This window comes from Gopherus flavomarginatus, chromosome 1 (genome assembly GCF_025201925.1).
Source record: "Gopherus flavomarginatus isolate rGopFla2 chromosome 1, rGopFla2.mat.asm, whole genome shotgun sequence".
Lineage (NCBI taxonomy): Eukaryota > Metazoa > Chordata > Testudines > Testudinidae > Gopherus > Gopherus flavomarginatus.
Window position 1 is genome coordinate 122,886,258 of NC_066617.1, and position 20,956 is coordinate 122,907,213.

At 42.0% G+C, this 20,956-nt stretch overlaps 1 protein-coding gene across 4 annotated transcripts in view; it reads left to right on the forward strand.

Annotated features, from left to right (window-relative positions):
- Window positions 1–20,956, forward strand: part of PIK3C2G (phosphatidylinositol-4-phosphate 3-kinase catalytic subunit type 2 gamma) — a 307,432-nt gene that overhangs the window by 65,944 nt on the left and 220,532 nt on the right. For 3 of the 4 annotated variants that reach the window (XR_007776329.1, XM_050967900.1, XM_050967926.1), the window contains exons 11-13: window positions 2,858–2,980; window positions 13,972–14,103; window positions 18,261–18,383. Coding sequence is in view for 3 of the 4 variants with exons in the window: in XM_050967900.1 (XP_050823857.1) it covers window positions 2,858–2,980; window positions 13,972–14,103; window positions 18,261–18,383 (378 nt within the window). In the remaining variant the exon portion in view is untranslated. The remainder of the gene's footprint in view (window positions 1–2,857; window positions 2,981–13,971; window positions 14,104–18,260; window positions 18,384–20,956) is intronic. The other variant, XM_050967911.1, reaches the window with a different exon arrangement.

The following is a 20,956-nucleotide window of genomic DNA, read 5'->3' on the forward strand; positions in this document are numbered from 1 at the left end:
ACTGAAGATAATAGATACAGAAGCATAATCACTGCTCTGATTCTGCAGATGGTTGTACTGTTCCCAGTGTATTTTATTTTAAGGTTTTACCACTAAGATGTGAAATTACACGTGGCCTAGAGGCCGCTGATCGCTTGAGCTCCATCTTAATATATAGACATATGAGAAAATGAGAATAATTTTTCTTTCTAAATCTCCCTCTCCGATCTTTCCAACATTCAGTAGCTAAAATAGCCTTCCTTTCCTACCACTGCATCTCTGTATCCTACCTTTCTCTGGTGCCTTTACTGGCTCCCTGCCTCTTTTCACATTCAAATTTCTCATTCTTTGTTCTAAGGCTCTGCACAATTCTGACCCTCACATCTCAGCTCTTGTTTCGGCCTGTTCGCAATTTTGTACAGCTATGCTCCTGCTGTTCTACTCATCTTGTTGCTTTCTTTGTCTGCCTGTCCCATGTCTTCCCCTCTTCCCACTGCTCCCTCTTCCTCTCACTTCCTACTACACCCAGAGCAACTTCCCCTGTTCTAATAAAGAACAAGTCTCATCTCTGTCCTTCTCCTTAAAACTCACTTCTGCTGGCTGGATTCCTGTCACTGGCTTTCACCTCTGTGCTATTGATTCCTCATTCCTAGCCTTACTTTCTTCTTAAAATAGATAATGTACAGACAGGGATGAAAGTAATTTACAGGACTTACCGGTACTGCCGGAGTCCTGAGGGGCGTGCCCTCAACCAGAAGAGGCAGGGCCTAAACTGGAAGGGGCGGGGCCTCTCAATATTTAAAGACCCTGGGGCACCGGCTGTGGCTGGAAGCCCCAGGGCCTTTAAATCAACCCGGGGCTCCCAGTTGCAGAGGTGGCTAGGAGCCTCTGGGGCTCAGGGACAAATTAAAGAACCTGGGGCTCCGGCCACCGCGGAGCTCCGGACCCTTTAAATCCCTCCTGCAGCTCCGGCTGCCAAAGCCGCGAGCGAGATTCAAAGGGCTCTGGGCTGCCCGCAGCTGAGGGAGCTCTGAGCCTTTTAAATCCGGCCCCAGCCTAGCCACAGGAGCCATGGGCAGGATTCAAAAGGCTCTGGGCTCCCCGCAGCCACGGCAGCCCGGAGCCCTTTAAATCCGACCCAAGCCCGGCCGCTGGAGCTGCGGCAGGGGATTTAAAGGGTTCTGGGCTGACCCCAGCCGCAGCACCCCAGAGCTCTTTAAATCCCCTGCCGCAGCCTGGCTGCCGGAGCCATGGGCAGGATTCAAAGGGCTCTGGGCTAACCCCAGCCGTGGCAGCCCAGAGCCCTTTAAATCCGGACCCAGCTTGGCTGCTGGAGCCACGGATGGAATTTAAAGGGTTCTGGGCTCCCCACAGCTGTGGGAGCTCTGAGCCCTTTAAATCTGGCCCCAGCCCAGCTGCCCGAGCCGCAGGTGGGATTCAAAGGGCTCTGGGCTGCACGCTGCGGCCAGGAGCCCAGAGCCCTTTAAATCCCCGCTGTAGAAGCCGGTGTGGTCCAGCACGGTGTACTGGCTCTTGCCGGTACGCCGTACCATACAGGCTTACTTTCACCTCTGTTACAGAACCTTACAAATTAAAGAACAACACGATACAAATTATCTATAAATATTATCATCCCTTCCCCCTCTTATCCTCTAATTTATCTGTGGTTTCCATGTTGTCTACCTAATTTAAACCCTGATCCTGCAAAGACTTTAGCATGTGCTAAACTTCATGCACTGTAAGCGATCCTATTGACTTAAATTAAACTATTCACAGCATTTAAAGTTAAGTATACTTCTTTCCAGGAAGGAGCTTAAATTCTTTAGGGTAAGGACTGTATTTATAAAGCATTCTTACAGTGTTCTATTGCAATTTAAATAGTAAAAATCCAGGTCTCTGTCTTGTCAGTGTTTATCTTTTGTTTCATAATTTTACAATAGCATTTATTAATTGTAGGACTAAAGTATAAATGTCATTGTTGTCATATTTAAGACCAGATGCAATTCCTATTAGTTATAATTAAATATTGCATCCTTTTTCTTCATGGAGTTCTCTCTTCTGATTCCTCACCTTTGTCCCCCCATCTAAATAGAAACATACATAATATAATAATTAATATTGCTGGAAAAAAATCAACGCTGACGCTTTTATAAAGAAGGCAAAAGTAGGAACCTTGAGTCGCCAAACCCCTTCAGATTTGCTGTTCGAATCTGACTCCATAGCTCTACACTATGCCTATGGTTCTTGTTCAGAATCTCAGAAGAAGACAATGTTTTTCAAGAAGATGGAAACCTTTCAAGAAGAGCAGATATTCTAATACTTCACCATTTTGAGCTCATATTGCATATGATTTCAGTGATGATGAATCTGAAACCAAACCACAGCCCTGAAATTGTTTTGAACCCAAAACTTCAACCATGATCTAAACCAAACCAGATGAGTGTCCAGCGCTGTCACTGACCAGCATAATGATAAATACACATACAATAGTAATTGCACATCTCTGTAAGCATTATCGTCTCTTTACAGATGTGGAACCTGGGGCACAAAGAGGTTTATTGTTGCCCAATGTTACACAATGGAGGTCTGATCCTATGCACCTAAAAGTCCATGGCAAAACTCTCATTGATTACAGTGGTAATGGATCAGGCTCAGTCAGTAACATAGCTGGAAACAGAACGTAAGAACCCTGACCAACACTCCTCTACTCTAAAAATAGAAGAATAATATGCTTTTATTAAAACACTAGCATAAGCCTGACTATTTCACTTCTATCTATAAGGATGAACCTTTCAGCATTCTGACTAGCTAATCCCAAATTTCAGCTATAAGGTATGTTGAATTATAATTAATATATTGCATTTCTTTTTCTTTGTAGCTACAAGCTCTTCTCTTTTTCCTGTTCTTTAACTTATGGTGGGAAGAAAATATGTCAAGTGAAGAACTGCAAAAATATACCAGTTAAGAAGTCTTTTTTTTTCCTGGCAAACTGGAATGAGAAGTAAGTTTTAATCTTCATTTGAAGGATGCTAGTCTGCCTCATTTTACACAACCAGTATTAGGTTCTAAAAAATGGAGGTGTAAAGGTGTCTTCTAGAGATGGTGTTAGCTCATTTCATAGGCAGTAATAATGTTCTAAATACACCAGTATGATAATATAAAGCTAAGTGCAATGGATAAAAATTGATACCGGGACATATTCTCTAATCTGTTATTATCCTGCAGTTAGGGCACCAATTGTGGGCCAAAAGGACCCTCTGTGCATGGATGTTCCTTTTTCTGCAAGTAGAATCTCCACAGATTCTAGTGATCAGTAAGTGAAGGGGTGGGGAGCAAGGAGTGGACAAGCCAGGAGGAGGAGGGAGATGGGTCACGCTGGGAGTCTGGATTATGGGGACACACATTATCCTTTCTGGGACTGAGCACAAACTGAAGGTAAATGTAAATGCAGCCCCAGGCTGTGTTTGTGGTGGTCAGTAAACCCTCTGTATCCAAGGTGCTTGAAAGAGATTCTTTTTATTCAATGAGACAGTTTCCAACTGCCTCTGTCTATGAGAGAATGGGTCTCTGCAGTGCTCCTCCCCAAGACTTCCTGCCTGGAAAGCTAAACCTCTTAAAGGTACAGTTCCTAATACTACAAATTTCACTTTCCAGCACAGTGATGTCCATGCTGGGGAACCACCTTTAAAGAGGCGGGGGGGGGGGAAGAGTGCTTTGGGACAAAAGTCAGCCACGAGTCCTTGCTGTAACAAATTCAAGGATCTGCACTGCAAGGGAGCAGGGAGTGAGCTTCAGTCTTATACAGAAACGTAAGGCCTCTGCAGTGATGGCCCTTCCACCACCACCCCCAGCTCCCCGAGAGGATCCATGGGGTTTGCGGGCTGAACTATCAGTTTCTTCAGTGGGTGGGAAGAAACAACCATCCTGCAATGGAACAAAGAAGGACATTCAGCGAGTTTCCTGGTTGCTGTGTAAGTATGTTTGCACAGGGACATAATCTGGCCTAAATTTTCACTAGTGTCTGCCTTCTGATAATCATGCAGCTCCCATTGAAGCTGAAGGACAGTTTGTAACTTCTTGACCTGAAAAATTAAACATGACTGTCATTAAATCATTTTTAAAAAATCATTCCCTCCTGTACAGCCTTTTCTTTTTATTATTACAACTGTCTGTGTATAATGATAGCAGTTAAAAAGTCAACAGGTACCTTACTGTGATATGTGAGAGAATGTGGTCTGATAGGGTTAAGTCCAAGTTTCTGTCTCCCCTTGTGCAGGTGATGAAGAGAAAGTAGTGATGCTGGGCACTCTAGGCTAATCAGGTTCCCCAGCAGAAAAGCATAAATCCCGTCGAACTAGTTTGTTTTGGAGGGCAGAAGGGGAAGTCATTTGGAGCAACACAGATTCCACACTCAGTTGCTATAGAGCTGAGATGATAATGCAGAGTAGGGTTTTTGTTCGTATTTCTCACAATGTCAGGCCTTCTAGTTTTGTTGCTGTAATTATCCTATTGGATAACAAAATCTTTAGTAGGAGTGTGGGCAGCCTGACTGGCTTACATTTTGTATTTTATATCAGCTAAATCTTTTCAGCAGTTTACATCTTGTTAGTCATCATTTTGAATTGGTAACAAGACACTACCATATAGCGAATGTTGGCAAATGTTGACTTTTCAGTGGTGATCACTGAAGTTATACATTTAAGTAAAGTTTGGCTTGACAAACACAATCATCTGGTATGGGTCATGTAATTACAATTGTGTTGTGTGATTTTTTTTCTCTTGCTTGATTTTTGGTGTTGAATATTTTATTGTCGTTCAGGGCTAAAGGAGAGAACTACAGTGCTCACTGTTTGAATCTTTACAATGCTGGTTAACATAGGCAATTGTTCTCTTTATGATGTACAATTCTTCTTCTGTATTTATTTTAAATGGTTGTCACCATTTGAGTACCATTTTCTTTTTAATATCATTGCTTATCTGGAATACAAAGGAAATGATTTGCTGATCTGAGTTTAAGTCAAAGGATCAGATATATCTGAAAGGAAGAAAAGAAAAATATAGAGTTGTTCCTTTATTAAAAGAAAGCTGATTCTGATTTGCATTGTGGCCTTCCAGAGATTTCTGATAAGCAGCAATTCATTTTCAGTCTGTTCAAAAAAGTAAGGAGAAAAGTGCAGCTAGGGAACTATCAGGTGAATATCTCTCTTGGGTATTCTTGGCTGCCTAAGAAGTGGTCACCTTTCTAATATGCATCCTAGGAAATCTGTATTTATAGGAGGAGAATTTTTTTTTCAGGAGTCGGAGACCCGTCTGATGTAGTAAGAAACTCCTCAGCAAAAAAAAAAAAAACAAAAGCAAAAAACAAACAAACAAAAAAAAGTCTGACTTCTGGTTCTACCTGAATGCAGAAGTTAGAAAATCAGATAATTAAAGAGTGAGGGGTTCTGTTACCATCTCTGCAGCTGAAGTGCAATATTAAGTGGTTCCAATTCCACTCGCTGAGGTCCTTTTTTTAAAAAAAGAAAGATATTTCTGTATACATGTGTGGTGGTTTGAGAACTGGGTTAAAATTGTGAGCTATCACATTAAATTCCCTGGGGGTTCCCTGGTCCTGCTTGAAGAATAGGGAGTTCTGTAGGGAAGTATGTAATCTGGGTCTTTCAATAGACTGACTCTGAGGGTACGTCTACACAATAAAGAAAAACGCATGGTTGGCCATGCCAGTTGACTCAGGCTCGCAGGGCTTAGGCCGCGGAGCTGTTTCACTGCTGTTTGGATATCTGGACTCAAGCTGGAGCCCAGGCTTGAAGACCCTGCAGGGTGGGATAGTCCCAGAGCTAAGTCTCCAACTTGAGCTTGGGTGTCTGCACAGTAGTGAAACAGCTCCACAACCCAAGCCCTGCAAGCCTGAGTCAGCTGGCCTGGACCAGCTGCGAGTTTTTCTTTGCTGTGTAGACATAGCCTTAGGGCACATCTACACTGGCAAAGTTATAGTGCCTCAGAAAGCGCTGAAGGGAAACCACTGTTGTGTGTTCACACTGTCAGCTGCCTGCGCAATAGCGTGTTCACACTTGCAGCAGTATTCGTAACGTTGCACTCTGGACAGCTATCGCACAGAGAACCTCTTTCTTTTCTGCTGCTAAGACTTGTGGGAAGGCGGAGGGGGTCGCGGGGCATCCTGGGTTCTGTCCCAATGACTCGTGATCCATTGTTTCGCATCCCAGAGATCCCCATGCTTCTGTCCACATTTGGCGCCGTCTTTCAATGGTTTGTGTATTGCGTGCCCTGCCTCTTTGGGCTGCAGGAATGGATCCCAAACTGCTGACCAGTATGCTGCTCGCTCTGACCAACACTTCATGAGTGGCAGTGGAGTTGTTACATAAACTACAAAGACAAGAGGAGTGCAACATTGATCTCGCCATGTATAGTAGCTACAACACAAGATTACTTTTGGCATTCACTGAGGTGCTAACCACAGTGGAACACTGCTTTGGGGCTCAGGAAACAAGCAGTGAGTGGTGGGATCACATCGTGATGCACGTCTGGGATGGTGAGCAGTGGCTGCAGAACTTTCAGATGAGGAAAGCCACATTCATTGGACTGTGTGATGCGCTCGCTCCAGCCCTGTGGCACAAGGACATGAGAGCTACCCTGTCTCTGGAGAAGCGTATGGCGATTGCATTGTGGAAGCTGGCTACTCCAGACTGCTACTGATCGGTCGCTAACCAGTTTGGAGTGGGAAAGTAGACCATTGGACTCGTGTTGATGGAAGTCTGCAGGGCCACTAATCACATCCTGCTCTGAAAGACTGTGTCTCTGGGCAACATGTGTGACATTGTATATGGCTTTGCACAAATGGGCTTCCCTAACTGCGGAGGGACGATAGATGGCACACACATTTCAATTCTGGCACCAGACCATCTAACCACCAAGTACATTAATCGCAAAGGGTATTTCCCAATGATTCTCTGGCGCTTGTGGATCACTGTGGGCATTTTGCAGACATTAACACAGGCTGGTCTGGAAAGGTGCATGATGCACGAATCTTTCAGAATACGAGCCTGTTCAAGAAGCTGCAAGCAGGGACATTCCTCCCGGACCAGAAGATCGCTGTAGAGGAAGTCAAAATGCCCATTGTGATCCTTGGAGACCCTGCCTACCCCTTAATGTTGTGGCTTATGAAGTATTACACAGGACAACTTGACAGCAGTAAGGAGCTGTTCAACCACAGGCTGAGCAAGTGCAGAATGACTGTTGAGTGGGCTTTTGGCTGTTTAAAAGCCCTCTGGTGATGCCTTTATTGGAAGCTGGACCTAGCTGATGACAATGTTTCTATGCTTATAGCTGCGTGCTGTATGCTCCATAATATTTGTGACAGGAAGAGTGAGAGCTTCACTCAAGGCTGGTACATATGATCTCCAGCCAGAATAAATTAAGCCATACAATATCCTTCTGAAGTATTATTTGTTTTACAGACAAGTCACTAAATGGTGACATGTCTTATCAAAGACTACAAAAGAAGTCTGTGGCAGAATCAATATTGCAATGAAGTTCTCCTAGCTCTTGGCCTTGTGCTATTGCTTTAGAAGTGTTTCTCCACTCAGTTTAAGATGAAAAGAAATTGTTCTATGGAATAGCTTATGAAGTTATATAGAATAGTATAGCGCATGAAAGAGGTAGTGTACTGTTCGTTTTTTGTTGGGATATATTTCCTTTGCTGCCTTCTGTGTAGAGCTAATTTTACTCTGACTTATTTATGTGCTGGTTTTTAATTGGTCCTTTCTTTTTAAAAAGAGACATGAGTGACAATAGGGCCATTAGAAAGAGATGCTAAAAAGTCCCTTGGATTTTTTTTGTCCAGCAACAGCTCAATCAGCGGATGGAGGAATTTTGTGCTGGCAGCTCATTGGATATAGCTGAGACCAATGAGGCTCATTACTTTAGATTAGAAATGATTGAGTTATCAATATGGGCAAGAGAGATGGAAATGGCGGGAAAGATTTTGCTGAGTAGAGGCCCAGCCAAGGAGTTCCCAAGGAAGGTGTATATATGTGGTTTGTATTTTGGAGTGCTCTAAGTATAGGAAAGGGGAGGCAGCTCAAAACTTTGAGTGTCTAATATTTTGGCTAAACCAGAAACCCTAACAGAGGTTTTTTGTGTTTGACACTGGGCTTCTTGTGAAGTCTCACTTTCTTTGCTTGTTGCCTCCCTCTTCCCCACCTTTTGTCTGAAATGTCTGTTCAGATTTTAGTTTCTTTGGGGCAAAACCTAATATAATAGGGCTCCAGTTTTCATTATGGTCTTTGGGTGCTACTGTTGTATACATTTTAACTATCCTGTGCACTGAATGAGACAGGGATCCTGTTTTTAAAAAATAGTATGTGATCATGTAATTAGAGACTGCACCATAATGAATGTACACAGGCAAGCTTCATTCTGGAATTTCCTATTTTTTTGAGTGATTGTCTTAACAACCTTAATGTTTGCAGTGTTGTTGTGGCAGTGTGGGTAAGGAAATATATTTTACTTAACCACATAGAGCTGTTTTTCGGGTCTTCAGGGTAAGCTCGAAAGCTTCTCTCTTTCACCCAACAGAAGTTGGTCCAGTAAAAGATTGTGTCACCCACCTTCAAGCTTAATAATGTTCTTTTAATTTAGCTCTTTGTGTTTAACTTCCTAGGTTTTTAAAAAACAAACTAAATACTCACATGAATTATTAGTAGCACTGGAGCCTTTAGATTCACTACACAGACCTCTGCACTTAATGGTGTAACTGATAGCAATAGTAGGTTGTCATCCTTTATATAGATTGGCATTATATGGGGATGAGACCTGCTTTGCCAGTGGGTTTCACACATATTTGCTGACACCAGAGGAACGGTGATATTCTGAAATCTTGATTTCCATTCCAGGCTCTGGAGGAGTGTGTCCTCTAGTGGGCACAGATTCTTCTGCTTGTTTTCCCCTTCTGTCCCATCTCCACCAACCTGTCCCTGTCAGTCCGGTCTCTTCCCTCGTCCTGGCTACTTGCCCTACTCTACTTGCCCAGGCAGTCCTAATCACCCTTTTCACTGCAGCTGTCTCTTTTCCACCGCTGCCACAGTTCTCTCACCACGATCACCACTGGTTGCTAATCCTAGTCTTCGTCCAGCCAGTCCTAATTTCCTGCCCTTCCCACAGCTCCTTATTTGATCTCATTGTTCTTACCAGCCAATTGTCTCCCACTCCCATTTCTCACTGGCTCTCAGTCTTCTCACTGAGCTTGTAATCCTAGTACCCTTGTCCAACCATTCCCGGATCCCTTTATCTCCCATTCACATTTTTCTCTCCCGCCATCTGGTCCCAGTCCACCAGATTCCTTGTCCCAATCTACTCTTTTCCCTCCTCGATCTCCATTTGACTCAGAGAGCTTCTTTCTACATGTTCCTGAGTGCCACCCAGATGATCACTGAGAGCACAGATGAAACACAGCGAGAGCAACTATTACAGGGAAAGTCATTCTGGGCCTATATAGCCCTAGACTGGGCTTGGGCCATGATTCTGCAACCTCATAATGTAAATGGAACCCACTGAAGTCAGGATCTAAGGCCTTGGATTGTAAATTCTTCATAGGGCCTTGTGAGCTGCTTGCACAGTTGATCTGTTGTATGATGGTTTAGGTATATGAATGTAACCCTTCTGCCCCTTTGAGTTGGCTGCAACAAGGGCCGGGTTCGGTATCCAGGGGTTCTGTTTCAATAACACAATGCATAACCGGCTCGAACCTCCACCCAGTGACCGGGGACACTTACCTACTACTCGCCCTGGGTGCCTCTAAGAGACAATACTTCCCCACTCGCAAGCATGGAGTCTGAGTGTAGCAAAATCCTTTTAATAAAGGAGGGAAACAATGTGGCATCACATTGGAGAAATACCACAAACAGGATTATAACACAAACCATAAGCACAAAACCCACCTCCAAGTACGTCTGGCAATGTCCTTTCCCCTTTAAGGTCTTAAGTCCAATCACCCCAAAGTCCAACAACCTGAAAGTCTCTGGTCAGTGCCACCTCAGAGTTCAAAAGTTTATCTGTAGAGTTCCCCCTCCTCCCCCAGCCTGAGTGGAAATGGGGGGAGGGGAAGCCCCCACAGGGTGTTAAGGGGCACCTTATGTGGGCCAGGGCCAACTGCTCCACCTCTCTGTGGAGTTCTGCTGCAGCCTTCACCACGACCAACTCCACTACACCAGCTGTGCTGCTCCTCCAGCCAACCCGTGAGCCACTCCAGCCATCACTGCAAACTGCTCTACTCCACTCACTGTTCCATGGGCTGCTCCAACATGTTGTAAACTGCTCCGCTCTGCCAGCCGCTTAGTGATAGGTCTTCAGGCTCCCCCACTAGTTAACACAGCACCCAGTGATCTCAGCTCAACTCTTTTAGTGATTTCAGCTCTTAGTAGGAGAGCCCTGGTGCTGGTGCACCATTGGCCCAACATGAATTCAGCTCAGCAGTCTCTAGATGGACGCCTAATGGAATCAAAATTAGCTCTACTCTTTAACAGTGGAGAGAGGAGGATGTGCAGTTGGTTTTCCACGCCCTCAAAAAGGCCCCATACCATCAGGTACACACACCAGTCCTCAACCTCTCTCTATTCACTGGGTTTTGGAACCCATGTCCCTTGTCTAGCAAGTACTACTTAATTTAGGTTGAGTTATTTCTGTCATAAAGCAGTCTCATAGTTCCTCATTCACATAATTAGGGTGACAGCACTTTTTTTCCTCCTGCCCCAATAACAAAGAAATTGGGGATCCCAGAGCTCTCAAAATAACCATCCCAGGCTGCCGTGGGCCTATGCTAGCTGGGGTGGGTGTGCCAATTCAAATACCTGGGATTCCTTTCCACACTCCCCATAATTCACCACCAGATGTCAGGGTAGAGCTCATCCTGACTCTGCTTACATGAACAACAAGATGCAATCTACTCCTAGACAGTCTGAATTGAAAGTAATGTCAAATGTCACATTTCCTCCTAGGTCTAAAATAAGGCTTCACATTTGGCCTATACCTTCTAAAGTTTGAGCTATGACCTCAAATAGTCAGAGCTGAACTTCTTTCAAATTACTAGCAGTTGAAGGTTGCAGCATGTCATGGTTACAAGGCAAGCTGTGACTTGGGCCCTTTTACAGTCCCTCTCAAGTGCACCTCTCAGGTGACAGACTTTGCTTTTTTTATCTCTCTCAAGGGTAGAGCCCTGCAGTTCAACCACTCTTAGACTGGATCTCTGGATTGCAGAACTCCGCCACCCCCCTTTCCTGACTGTGTTAACACAACAGGCCCAACTGCAGTTGGCATCTGCAAGAGACTTTTCTCCAGAAGGCTGTGACAAACAGCTGACTGAAGTGACCCAAACAGCTTCTTCAAAACAAATGTATTGATTATTCACCCAAAGGTACACTGCAATCCGAGAATAGAGTTAAATCAACAGAAGTCCTACAGTCTTGACTTATTTCCCTGGCAGCTTGGGCAAGCCTCACTAACACAGGCCCATCCCATAGAGCCTGTGTATTGCTTCCTCTGAGCGTCCCCTCAAGCCGTGGCTGATAACTGAATTCCTTCTCCCTCTCTAGAGAGGAAGTTTTTAACTATTCAGTATCCCAGTGATCTCAGACTCTGAACCTTGGCAAACCAGCTGTATAATTTGCATGGAGTCTGGAAATAGCATCTTCTTAATTAATAGCCCACCCATTGTTCTCTTAACACCCTGGAACTTGTTTATGCAGAGGTGTTTTATCTCTGACCTATTTGTTTTCTATTTGTTGTTCTTAATAGTCCCCTTTTATTTAATCCACATCATCAGACAGAATATCATCAAGCAGGTAAACTGAAGTACATAGAATATTTATAATACAGTTATCTCCTATGTTCTGTAAGCACCCTATATCACTGGAAATTTTCTTGATAGGCGATAAGGTCTTGGATTTGACCTATGGCTTCAGTCTCATGATGATCTAGCCATTTTTAAAGTCTGCACTTAATATAGCTTAATAGAGCCTACTTTTAGTAGTGCTATGTATTTTGTCATGACAAGTCCAAGTGAAGCCTCTAGCAAAAGAGAAGTAGAGAATCTGTATCTTGTAATATGAGGGATATTTTTTCCACTTGGTTACAAGATTAATGAGGCTTCCTGGCATTAGCAAAGATGTTTGCCCAGTTTATGAGTAATCATTTATCTCCTGTATAATAAAGTGCAGGGCTTCCCCCCCCCCCCGCCCCCCGACCCTTGATTCAGATCTTTTAAGATATTTAAGGTTGAGTACCCATGTTTTAGAGTCACTTTGTTCAGGATGAATGGAATTGATGGGCTGTAAATGAAAAGACAGGAAATAACTGATTTGGAGATGTGTGAAATAGACTGCTTTCCCAATCACTTTTTGAAAGTCACTGAGCTTTGGGAGAAAGAACAAAAATTAGCGCACCAGTCATTGTCTGAAAACTGTAAATAGGGACATTTGGGGAGACAAGGGGATGCATCTTAATTTCTTTGGAGTGAGACTGCTCTTTAAACTGAATGAGTGGAATATAGATTTCAGAGTAGCAGCCATGTTAGTCTGTATCTGCAAAAAGAACAGGAGTACTTGTGGCACTTGTGAAGTGAGCTGTAGCCCATGAAAGCTTATGCTGAAATAAATTTGTTAGTCTCTAAGGTGCCACAAGTACTCCTGGAATATAGATGTTTTGCTTTGTAGGAGTGCGGGGGAGAGGGTAAGTTGTTCAAGTATACCTTCAGTCAAGTTATGCCAGATTTATAACAATGTAACTGACAGTGGAATTTTACCCTAAATTCCACATAACCCCTCCTAGTTCTAATCCTAATATTTTCCAGACTGTTAAATTATTTCAGTGGAGCTTCCTTGATTTGTTTCCAGAATGACAATACACATTTTTGAGAACAGCTACAACTACATCATTTCATTAAACCATCTAGAATGCTGAAAATTTTCACTCTGTTTAATTTAGATTTATATCCTAAGTTTTTAATATTGAAGCGGGTTCAGATCTTCATTTTCTAAAATGCTTGTATCACCTCTGCAAAATAGTTCTTTTAACCCTGGATTCCTAATATTGATTTTGTTTGCAAAGAAAATTGTAATTAATCTCAATATCTGTCTGCAAAATCTGGCTTTTCACCGAATGTTCTCAGTGAAAATAAAAGATGTGCTTTTGAATATGAACTTTCACTTCAGGCAAAATAAAGTAATACTTTGTAGGTCTCTGAACTAATGACTCAGTTGTTTTTACACAGGTAGGAAAAAAATCTCAATTATTAGGATTTGGGCGAATTAAAATTGTAAACCAGTTTATAAAACCTACATAACTAATTTAATTGATCAATCTACTTGTTATTGGGCAATACAAACCTGAAATGGACACTAGTTTCTACAACTTTACTTTCTTGAAAAATTGACATGCATTGGATTTAAAAGTGCATCAGCCTTTAAACTGTGTTTGAAAAAAAATTACATTGATTATACATGCATAAATTAGAGAATGGTATCATAGTTAACAAATTCTAAGAGACACACACACTCACTCTCTGCAATTGACTTCAACAGGATTTGTACATATGTGTCTGAGGGGAGAATTTAGGCCATTACCACTAGTTTATAATCCATCTTTCATTCAGTGTTTATTCTAATGTACTTTCTTATTAACAGGATGGCCTTTGCTTGCAACAACCAAGCTAGTCCTGCCCTTCTCTTCTCTAGTGTTTGATCATTTGGATGGACAAGATTTTATATGCCTTTTCTCATGTAATGTGACCTAAGGTTAACTGTGGGCAATGCTTATAATAGATCTGTCAGTTGCATTTCCCCCCATGGAATTGCTACCTTGCAGTTTATTGCTTAGTAAGTAAGGTGTGTTGTAGGATACGATAAAAGTTGAAAAGCAGTAACTGCAAATAACAATGTTAAAGTATCTTAGATTTCTTAAAATTGTGATTTTTTTTTTCAGAATCAACTTTCCTGTACTAATAAAATCTCTTCCTAATGAAACAATATTGACAATAAAACTATTTGGAGTAAACAGTGTGTCTAAAAATACAGAAATACTGGCTTGGACATGTTCCCCCTTGTATCAAAAACAGTAAGTACATTTTTGTATGATAGTGGTTTTTTAATAGTGTTCTTTAATTAAGTGCTATACTCTGCAGAAAAGGGAGGTCTGAAAAATATACAAACAAATGAGCACTAATTTGAGCAGCTAAACAGAACTTTATTGCAATAAGGACTGAAACAGTCACTTTCAATAATTGTTCCACCTTTCCATACAGAGCTCTTTCAAGTCCTGATTTTTCCGAACCCCTTTGGAATGGGCTTCCCTGACTGTCCACCGGGTTACCCTAGAAAATTCCCCTCGTTTTGAAGGGCCTTGTTACCTTCCCCATGCCTCACTAAATTACCCTCTCATTCAGACTATTTTCTTTCTGAATATGCTTTCTGTTCCCTCGCTCCCTGACCCTTTCCACACATTTACTTCTCATTCTTCACAGAATTGTGCTGCTAATGGGACTACAGTGAACAGTTTCTCTGTTCCCTCCCTGTAGCTTAGAAACTTCCCTCACATTTTAACTTTCTCTTTTTACCCAACACTCAGTTTAACATTATTTTAAAGATGCTTGTCAGTTATGAACACCTCTGTAACTCTGTGTAAATAAAGACCTAGGGTGAAATATTCAGAAATGAGTAAGTTGTATTTTATCTTTGACTTGGGCTAAGGCCAGATTTTTAATGATATTTATACTCATAGACTTTACAGCCAGAAGAGACCATCATGATCATCTGTCTGACCTCCTGCACATTGCAGGCCACAGACTCTCACCCACCCATTCCTATAATAGACCCCTAATCTCTAGCTGAGTTACTGACATCCTCAAACCATGGTTTAAAGACCTCAAGTTCCAGAGAATTCACCATTTACACTACTTAAAAAGTGCAAGTGACCCATGCTGCAGAGGAAGGTGAAAATCGCCCCGAGTCTCTGCCATGAACCCTCTCCTGGAGCTCGGTGCCTAATCCAGGTCAGACGTTTCTCACAAAAAATGAGAAGAAAGAGGTGGAGCTCCTCCTTATACACAATAACCCAGTGGTTAGAGAACTCACTCAGGATGTGGTTCCGATGTCCACTCTGCCTGATTCAGAGCATGAATTTGAATCCAGAGTCCCCACCTTCTGGGTAAATGCCTTAGTCACTGGGCTACAGAGTCATTTTCACTCTCCGGCTCAATGATATATAAGTATTTCATACAAAGTGCAACCCACCCCAAAATACCCTAGCACCTGGGTGTTAGGATGCTCTACTAGGAGGTGGGAGACCTGGCTGTGTAGATTAGGGGTGCTCTGAGCATGCCTACCAGATCAGGCTCTGCAGGCAAGATGGGGGGTGTGGGGACAACTAGCTTGTGATTTCTCCAGGGACTTAGGTGTAAGTTCAGAGCTGAGCAGCATGGCAGTGTCAGGACTGAGGCAGCTTTGTGAGTGCCCAGCAGCAGAAATTTAGGCACCATGGCGAATTTAGATGCCAACTGAGTTAGGCAGCAGCTGAGCAGTGGTGCCAGTGACTCCTAAATGTTGGAGTTAGGTGCTGAAGTGGCAGACACCTAAGTCTCCCATGTGAATCTAGCTCTTAAAAACTAAGTCCTATTGACTTTAAAAGAATGCTAGGCCCCTAAGTAAGTTGGGTGCTCTTGAAAATTTACTTCTCTATTAAAAATAGGCCTTATTCTTTCATGGTGCTACATAACTAGGGCTCTACCAAATTCATGGCCATGAAAAACACATCATAGACCATGAATGCTGGTCTCCCTCCCACCCATGAAATCTGGCCTTTTGTATGCTTTTATCCTATACTATACAGATTTCACAGGGGAGACCAGCATTTCTCAATTTGGGGTTTCTGAGAAACCCCAATTTCCAACCTTACTGCTGCGCTGCCTTCAGAGCTGAGAGGTCGGAAAGCAGCGGCTGTTGGCTGGGTGCCCAGCTGTGAAAGCAGCACCTCACCAGCAGCAGCACAGAAGTAAGGGTGGCAATACCATACCATGACATCCTTACTTCTGTGCTGCTGCTGGTAGTGGCTCTGTCTTCAGAGCTGGGCGCCTGGCTAGCAGTCGCCACTGTTCAGCTGCCCATCTCTGAAGAAATCACCCCGCCAGCAGCAGTGCAGAAGTAAGGGGAGCAGTAGTGTAAACCCCTCTTATCCCCCCACAATAACCTTGCGACTCCCCCACAACTCCTTTCTGGGTCAGGATGCCTACAATTACAACACCGTGAAATTTCAGATTTAAATAGCTGAAATCAGAAAATTTACTATTTTTAAAATCCTGTGACCATGAAATTGACCAAAATGGACCATGAATTTGGTAGGGCCCTATACATAACCAGTATACATAAGAAAGGAAATACAAGAACACTTGCCATTACAGCTATTTCAGTATTTCATAGATCCTAGCTCAGATGACTCATCAAAGGAGAAATTAAAGCTAGGTGTAGGAGGAGGAATACTTTAGCTATGTTATTTACTATTAGGAGAAACTACTAGTATAAGAGAAGCATAGGTGCTTTTCCTCCTCTAGCCAACCACAGCTCCACAAAATTGCTTACTTGCCATGATTTGAATTGATAGTGCAATTTAAAACCAAAAGCACCCCTGAAATTCAGGCAGAAAAGTGAAACTTTAAAAAATCTGAACACTCAGTCTGCTTTACTATTCCATTAGAGCCATACCTGAATATTTTGTAGTTGGAATAAAATACGGTCTCTGAAAGGTCAACTATCTACAAAGTAACAGGAATAAGATTTTGGGGAATTATGCCACTTTGACACACGATTCTGACAAAGGAATCTGACTGGCTAGTCGGAAGGGTTCCAGTCCAGGAAATTAAGGGACAATAATTGCAGTATGTGGAGCTTTTTCTCCTTTCTATTTTTCACCATTCAAAACATCGATCATTTAATCTTTAATTTTTGTTCACAAATTTTATGCAGAAAATGTTAACTGTCCTGTAATACAGAAATATAGACATACGATAAGCAAGAGTAGTGATAAACTATGGGCTAAATTCTATTCTCATCTTTACTGATGTGACTCTACAGCGACTCTAATGATTTCAGTGGAATAATTCTTGAATCATGGTGGTATAAATGAGTACTTAGAAACACACACCAGTGATGCATTGTCCCAGGTTACTGGGAGTGTCTCATGAACGCAATGAGACTAGATATTAAAGAGTTCTAATGAGCATTTCATAGTATGCTACAGTGCAGAATTAAGGTTGTTTTGGTGCCCTGATTCTGCATTTCTATACTTCAACATGTTTAGACTTCTTTTTAAGTTTACAGTCAACTATGAATTGCTTGGGTTTATAATAGATGGTTTGGGGATAATTGCAACATTTCTGCCATGTATTTTATCTTTAATCATTGATATGTCCTTTCAGACTAACTTCATTTTAACATAGTTTTCATCTGGAAATAAAAATAATAAAACTGCTAATCATGGACCTTGACTTTTCTAACCAATAAACCTAATATTCGTGCTGCTTGCCCTTATATGACAATTGGCCATATATAGAGTATAATTTCCAAAAGGGACTGGATGGTGGAGTTTAACAGGAACACGTTAAACTCGAGAAGCTGTTCAGTAAGTATTTGCAATGACAGTGCCAACTCTCCTCCTTGCACATCAGGAAAATCTGTTCGTCTCTTGGGCTAAATAGTTGAGAGTTCCAAACCTAATGAAGACATCAGAAATCCATCATTTTGGGCAATTTGGAAGAGGTAATGTCTCCCATAGTGCTCATTTCTCTGAGTTCACTGCTTCTAACAACACAGCTTATTTTGAAGTGGTATTTCTAAATCAGAGAGAGCAGGCAACATAATTTTCTTTTGCTGGTCTCAGCGAGCGAAGTCCCCCATGTGACTTCAGGGCACAAGGTTGAACTTGTAACTTAATGTAGCTTGAGCTGTCCTTAAACCTCTGTCTTGTCTTGTAATGTAATGAGCCTGGGAGTCTACTTCAACTCCTGTTATAAACAAGAGTAGAAAATTTGTTGAGGGTGTTCTCACTTGTCATTGGTCTGTGTAAATAAATAAATAGCAGTAGATATATAGCAATTTGTTCACTTTCCATCCATATTTTATTATTAAAGGAACTTTCTCATACAGATGGTGAGATAATAGATAGACAATGTTAGTGAAGTTGTTGGCTATCAATGCTCTAGTTGTTGGCCATTTCCTTTTCAGAATCATCCCATCATGCTATACCACCTGCTCTTCCTGCTATTTGCATCATTCTTCTATGCAAAAAGAAATGCCCAGTTATTGCCATCCTGTCTCCAGACTTGGTTCTAGAGACCTGCAATCCATGTAAGTGCACCATAATTCTGTGGGGGCTCCAGTGGAAACTGGGCTTTAAATGATGTGTAGTTTCTGTATTCTTGTGGAGCCCTCTTCCCCTGGGTGTCTCTCATGACCGTAGGCTTGTCCTTCTTTAAAGAGTTTGACTTAGTGATGTAAACACACTGATTCAGTGCAAGCAAATAAAGTAATACAGTAATTTGTGTCATTCATTCATTCGTGTGTGTGGAATGAATGAATGAATGACACAAATTACTGTATTACTTTATTTGACTGTACTGAATCGGTGTGTTTATGTCACTAAGTGTGTGTGTGTGTGTGTGTCATAAATACTACATATTTATCCAACCACATAAACTGGTTCCTTTTTTTCTAATTCTACACTATTCAAGCAGTCTTGCTGCTCTCTATATGGTAATCACTATCTCCTGAGAGAACAAAAATATCTCCTCCTCTGCTTCTTCTTTACTTTATGCTTCTGTTATTCTGCTTTGTGTTTCTCCTACCTTGCTGACCAGTTCTTTAGCTTCTCATTTGGTACCATATCACCCTTTCTCATCTCCCATTCTTCTCCCCAGTACATGCACCCACATCTGGCAAAATTCAGCATTTGATCTACAGATAGGTCAGGGCCAGAAAGTTCTGATTTAGATTTCAATCTTAGCTCCACAGGCCCATCTGTGTTTTTTCCTTGATCCACTCTTCTCCTTTCATACTCTCTCTGGGTGATTTTATTGACTCCCATGGTTTTAACTGCCACTTATAAACAGATGATTCCCAGATGTTTAACCTTGAACTCTGCCTTCTTTCCAATATCACATAGACTCATAGACTTTAAGGTCAGAAGGGACCATTATGATCATCTAGTCTGATCTCCTGCACAATGCAGGCCACAGAATCGCACCCATCCACTTCTATAACAAACCCCTAACCTATGTCTGAGTTATTGAAGTCCTCAGATCTTCCCCTGTGTCTCAGAAATCTCCTTCTGGATGCCCCCTGCTTTCTCATAGTCAGCCACTCCAAATCAAAACTATTATGTTTCTTCTCTGTGGGCTGGTCATATTTTGTAGTCTCCCCTTCTTTTATCCCTTCGCTGGCTTCCTGGCTTCTTATTACATCAACTTCAAGCTTCTAGTCACTTCCTTCAGCACCAGGTATAAACTTGCCCTACTTACTCTGCTCTTGCTTCCTCCTATTCATCTTCATGTTGCTCAGTTTTCTCCTTACTGCTCATTTCCTCTACTGCCTGCGGCATTTAAAACAGTCCCTTAGCTCTCATTCATCAGGCACCTGCACACTTATTCTTCAAAGAGCTCCTTAAAAAACCTTTTTTATCAAATCTTTCCGACCTTGTTTTCCTACCTTGTTGCCCCACCCTCCATTGCCCTCACAGTTGCCCCATTCCTCGTCTTACCTGTCTCAAAGGTTTCCAGGTCAGGAACCACAGCTCTATGGATTTTTTAAAGTACTGCATACATTAGTAGTGCAAGTATAAATGATTAGTGGTAATAAAAGGGGATGAGGGTAGTTTGGCCTCCATGTCCATTCAACCCTTGGCTGCTCATCTAAGACTGCTAACAATAGTACAATTAATGCTGATTATGGTAGTTGCTGTGAAAGAAACAGCTGAAAAGCAGTGACTCATTTCATAAAGTTCACCCAAGTAAACATCAGCTGGAAACACCTTTCAGTCACTATTGATCTGGTTTGAATTCATACCAGTAGCCTTAAGGTGAACAGCTTCATATTTCACAACTAGTTTCCCCCTAATATCTTCTTGTTCACGTCAGTATTCTTTGTTCCCCATGCACCTGCAGCTGCAAAACAAACTTTTGAAAATCATTTGTCTCTGATCCTCCTGAACTTTGCTCTCTCAGTGAAATAATGTTTGCACTACCATCACCAAATATCTTCAGAAGTGAAAAAACAGACTATGCTTTTACTCTGAATGGTGGCTGCAAAGATGACATTGCAGGGTTTCCATGTTTCTTGTCTCAATGACTCTATAGCAATTTAGTTCAGTTTGCAATTCAAAATATTCCTTTTGTGTCAGTGCTGCAAACTCACACCGGGATCAGAAAACCCATCTGTGTTCTTATATCCTCATCACTGCTATAGATTCTGTGTTCTGAACTCATTTATCCATTTTGTTGATGCTCTAGTAGGCAGAAAGGAATTTAGTTCATTCTCCCACAGCTGTATTGATTGTGCAGTGCTAACAGTAGTAAAAATTTGCCTGTCACTAAATAAAAATTATTTAGGAGTAGAAAAAAAATGTTGAATAAGCCCTTTTATACATACTTGTGATTTCTGATCTTAACCCCACCAGCCATTAAGATGTGAGTAAATTAAAAGGCAAAACAGATACAACTTTTAGATAACGTTTTCACCGCTTAGCTCAGAGAGCCGAGAAGATTAATTCAAGTGAGTGGATTAATTATGATTAGGACTTGCACCTATGTCTTTCCAAATGTATTCAGGCACCACTGAATGAATTATATTGACCTGGAATTTTCTTACCTGAAGACAGTGTGCGTGCATGTTTCTGATCAGACTTTTGTTTGTGAATGTAGTGCTCA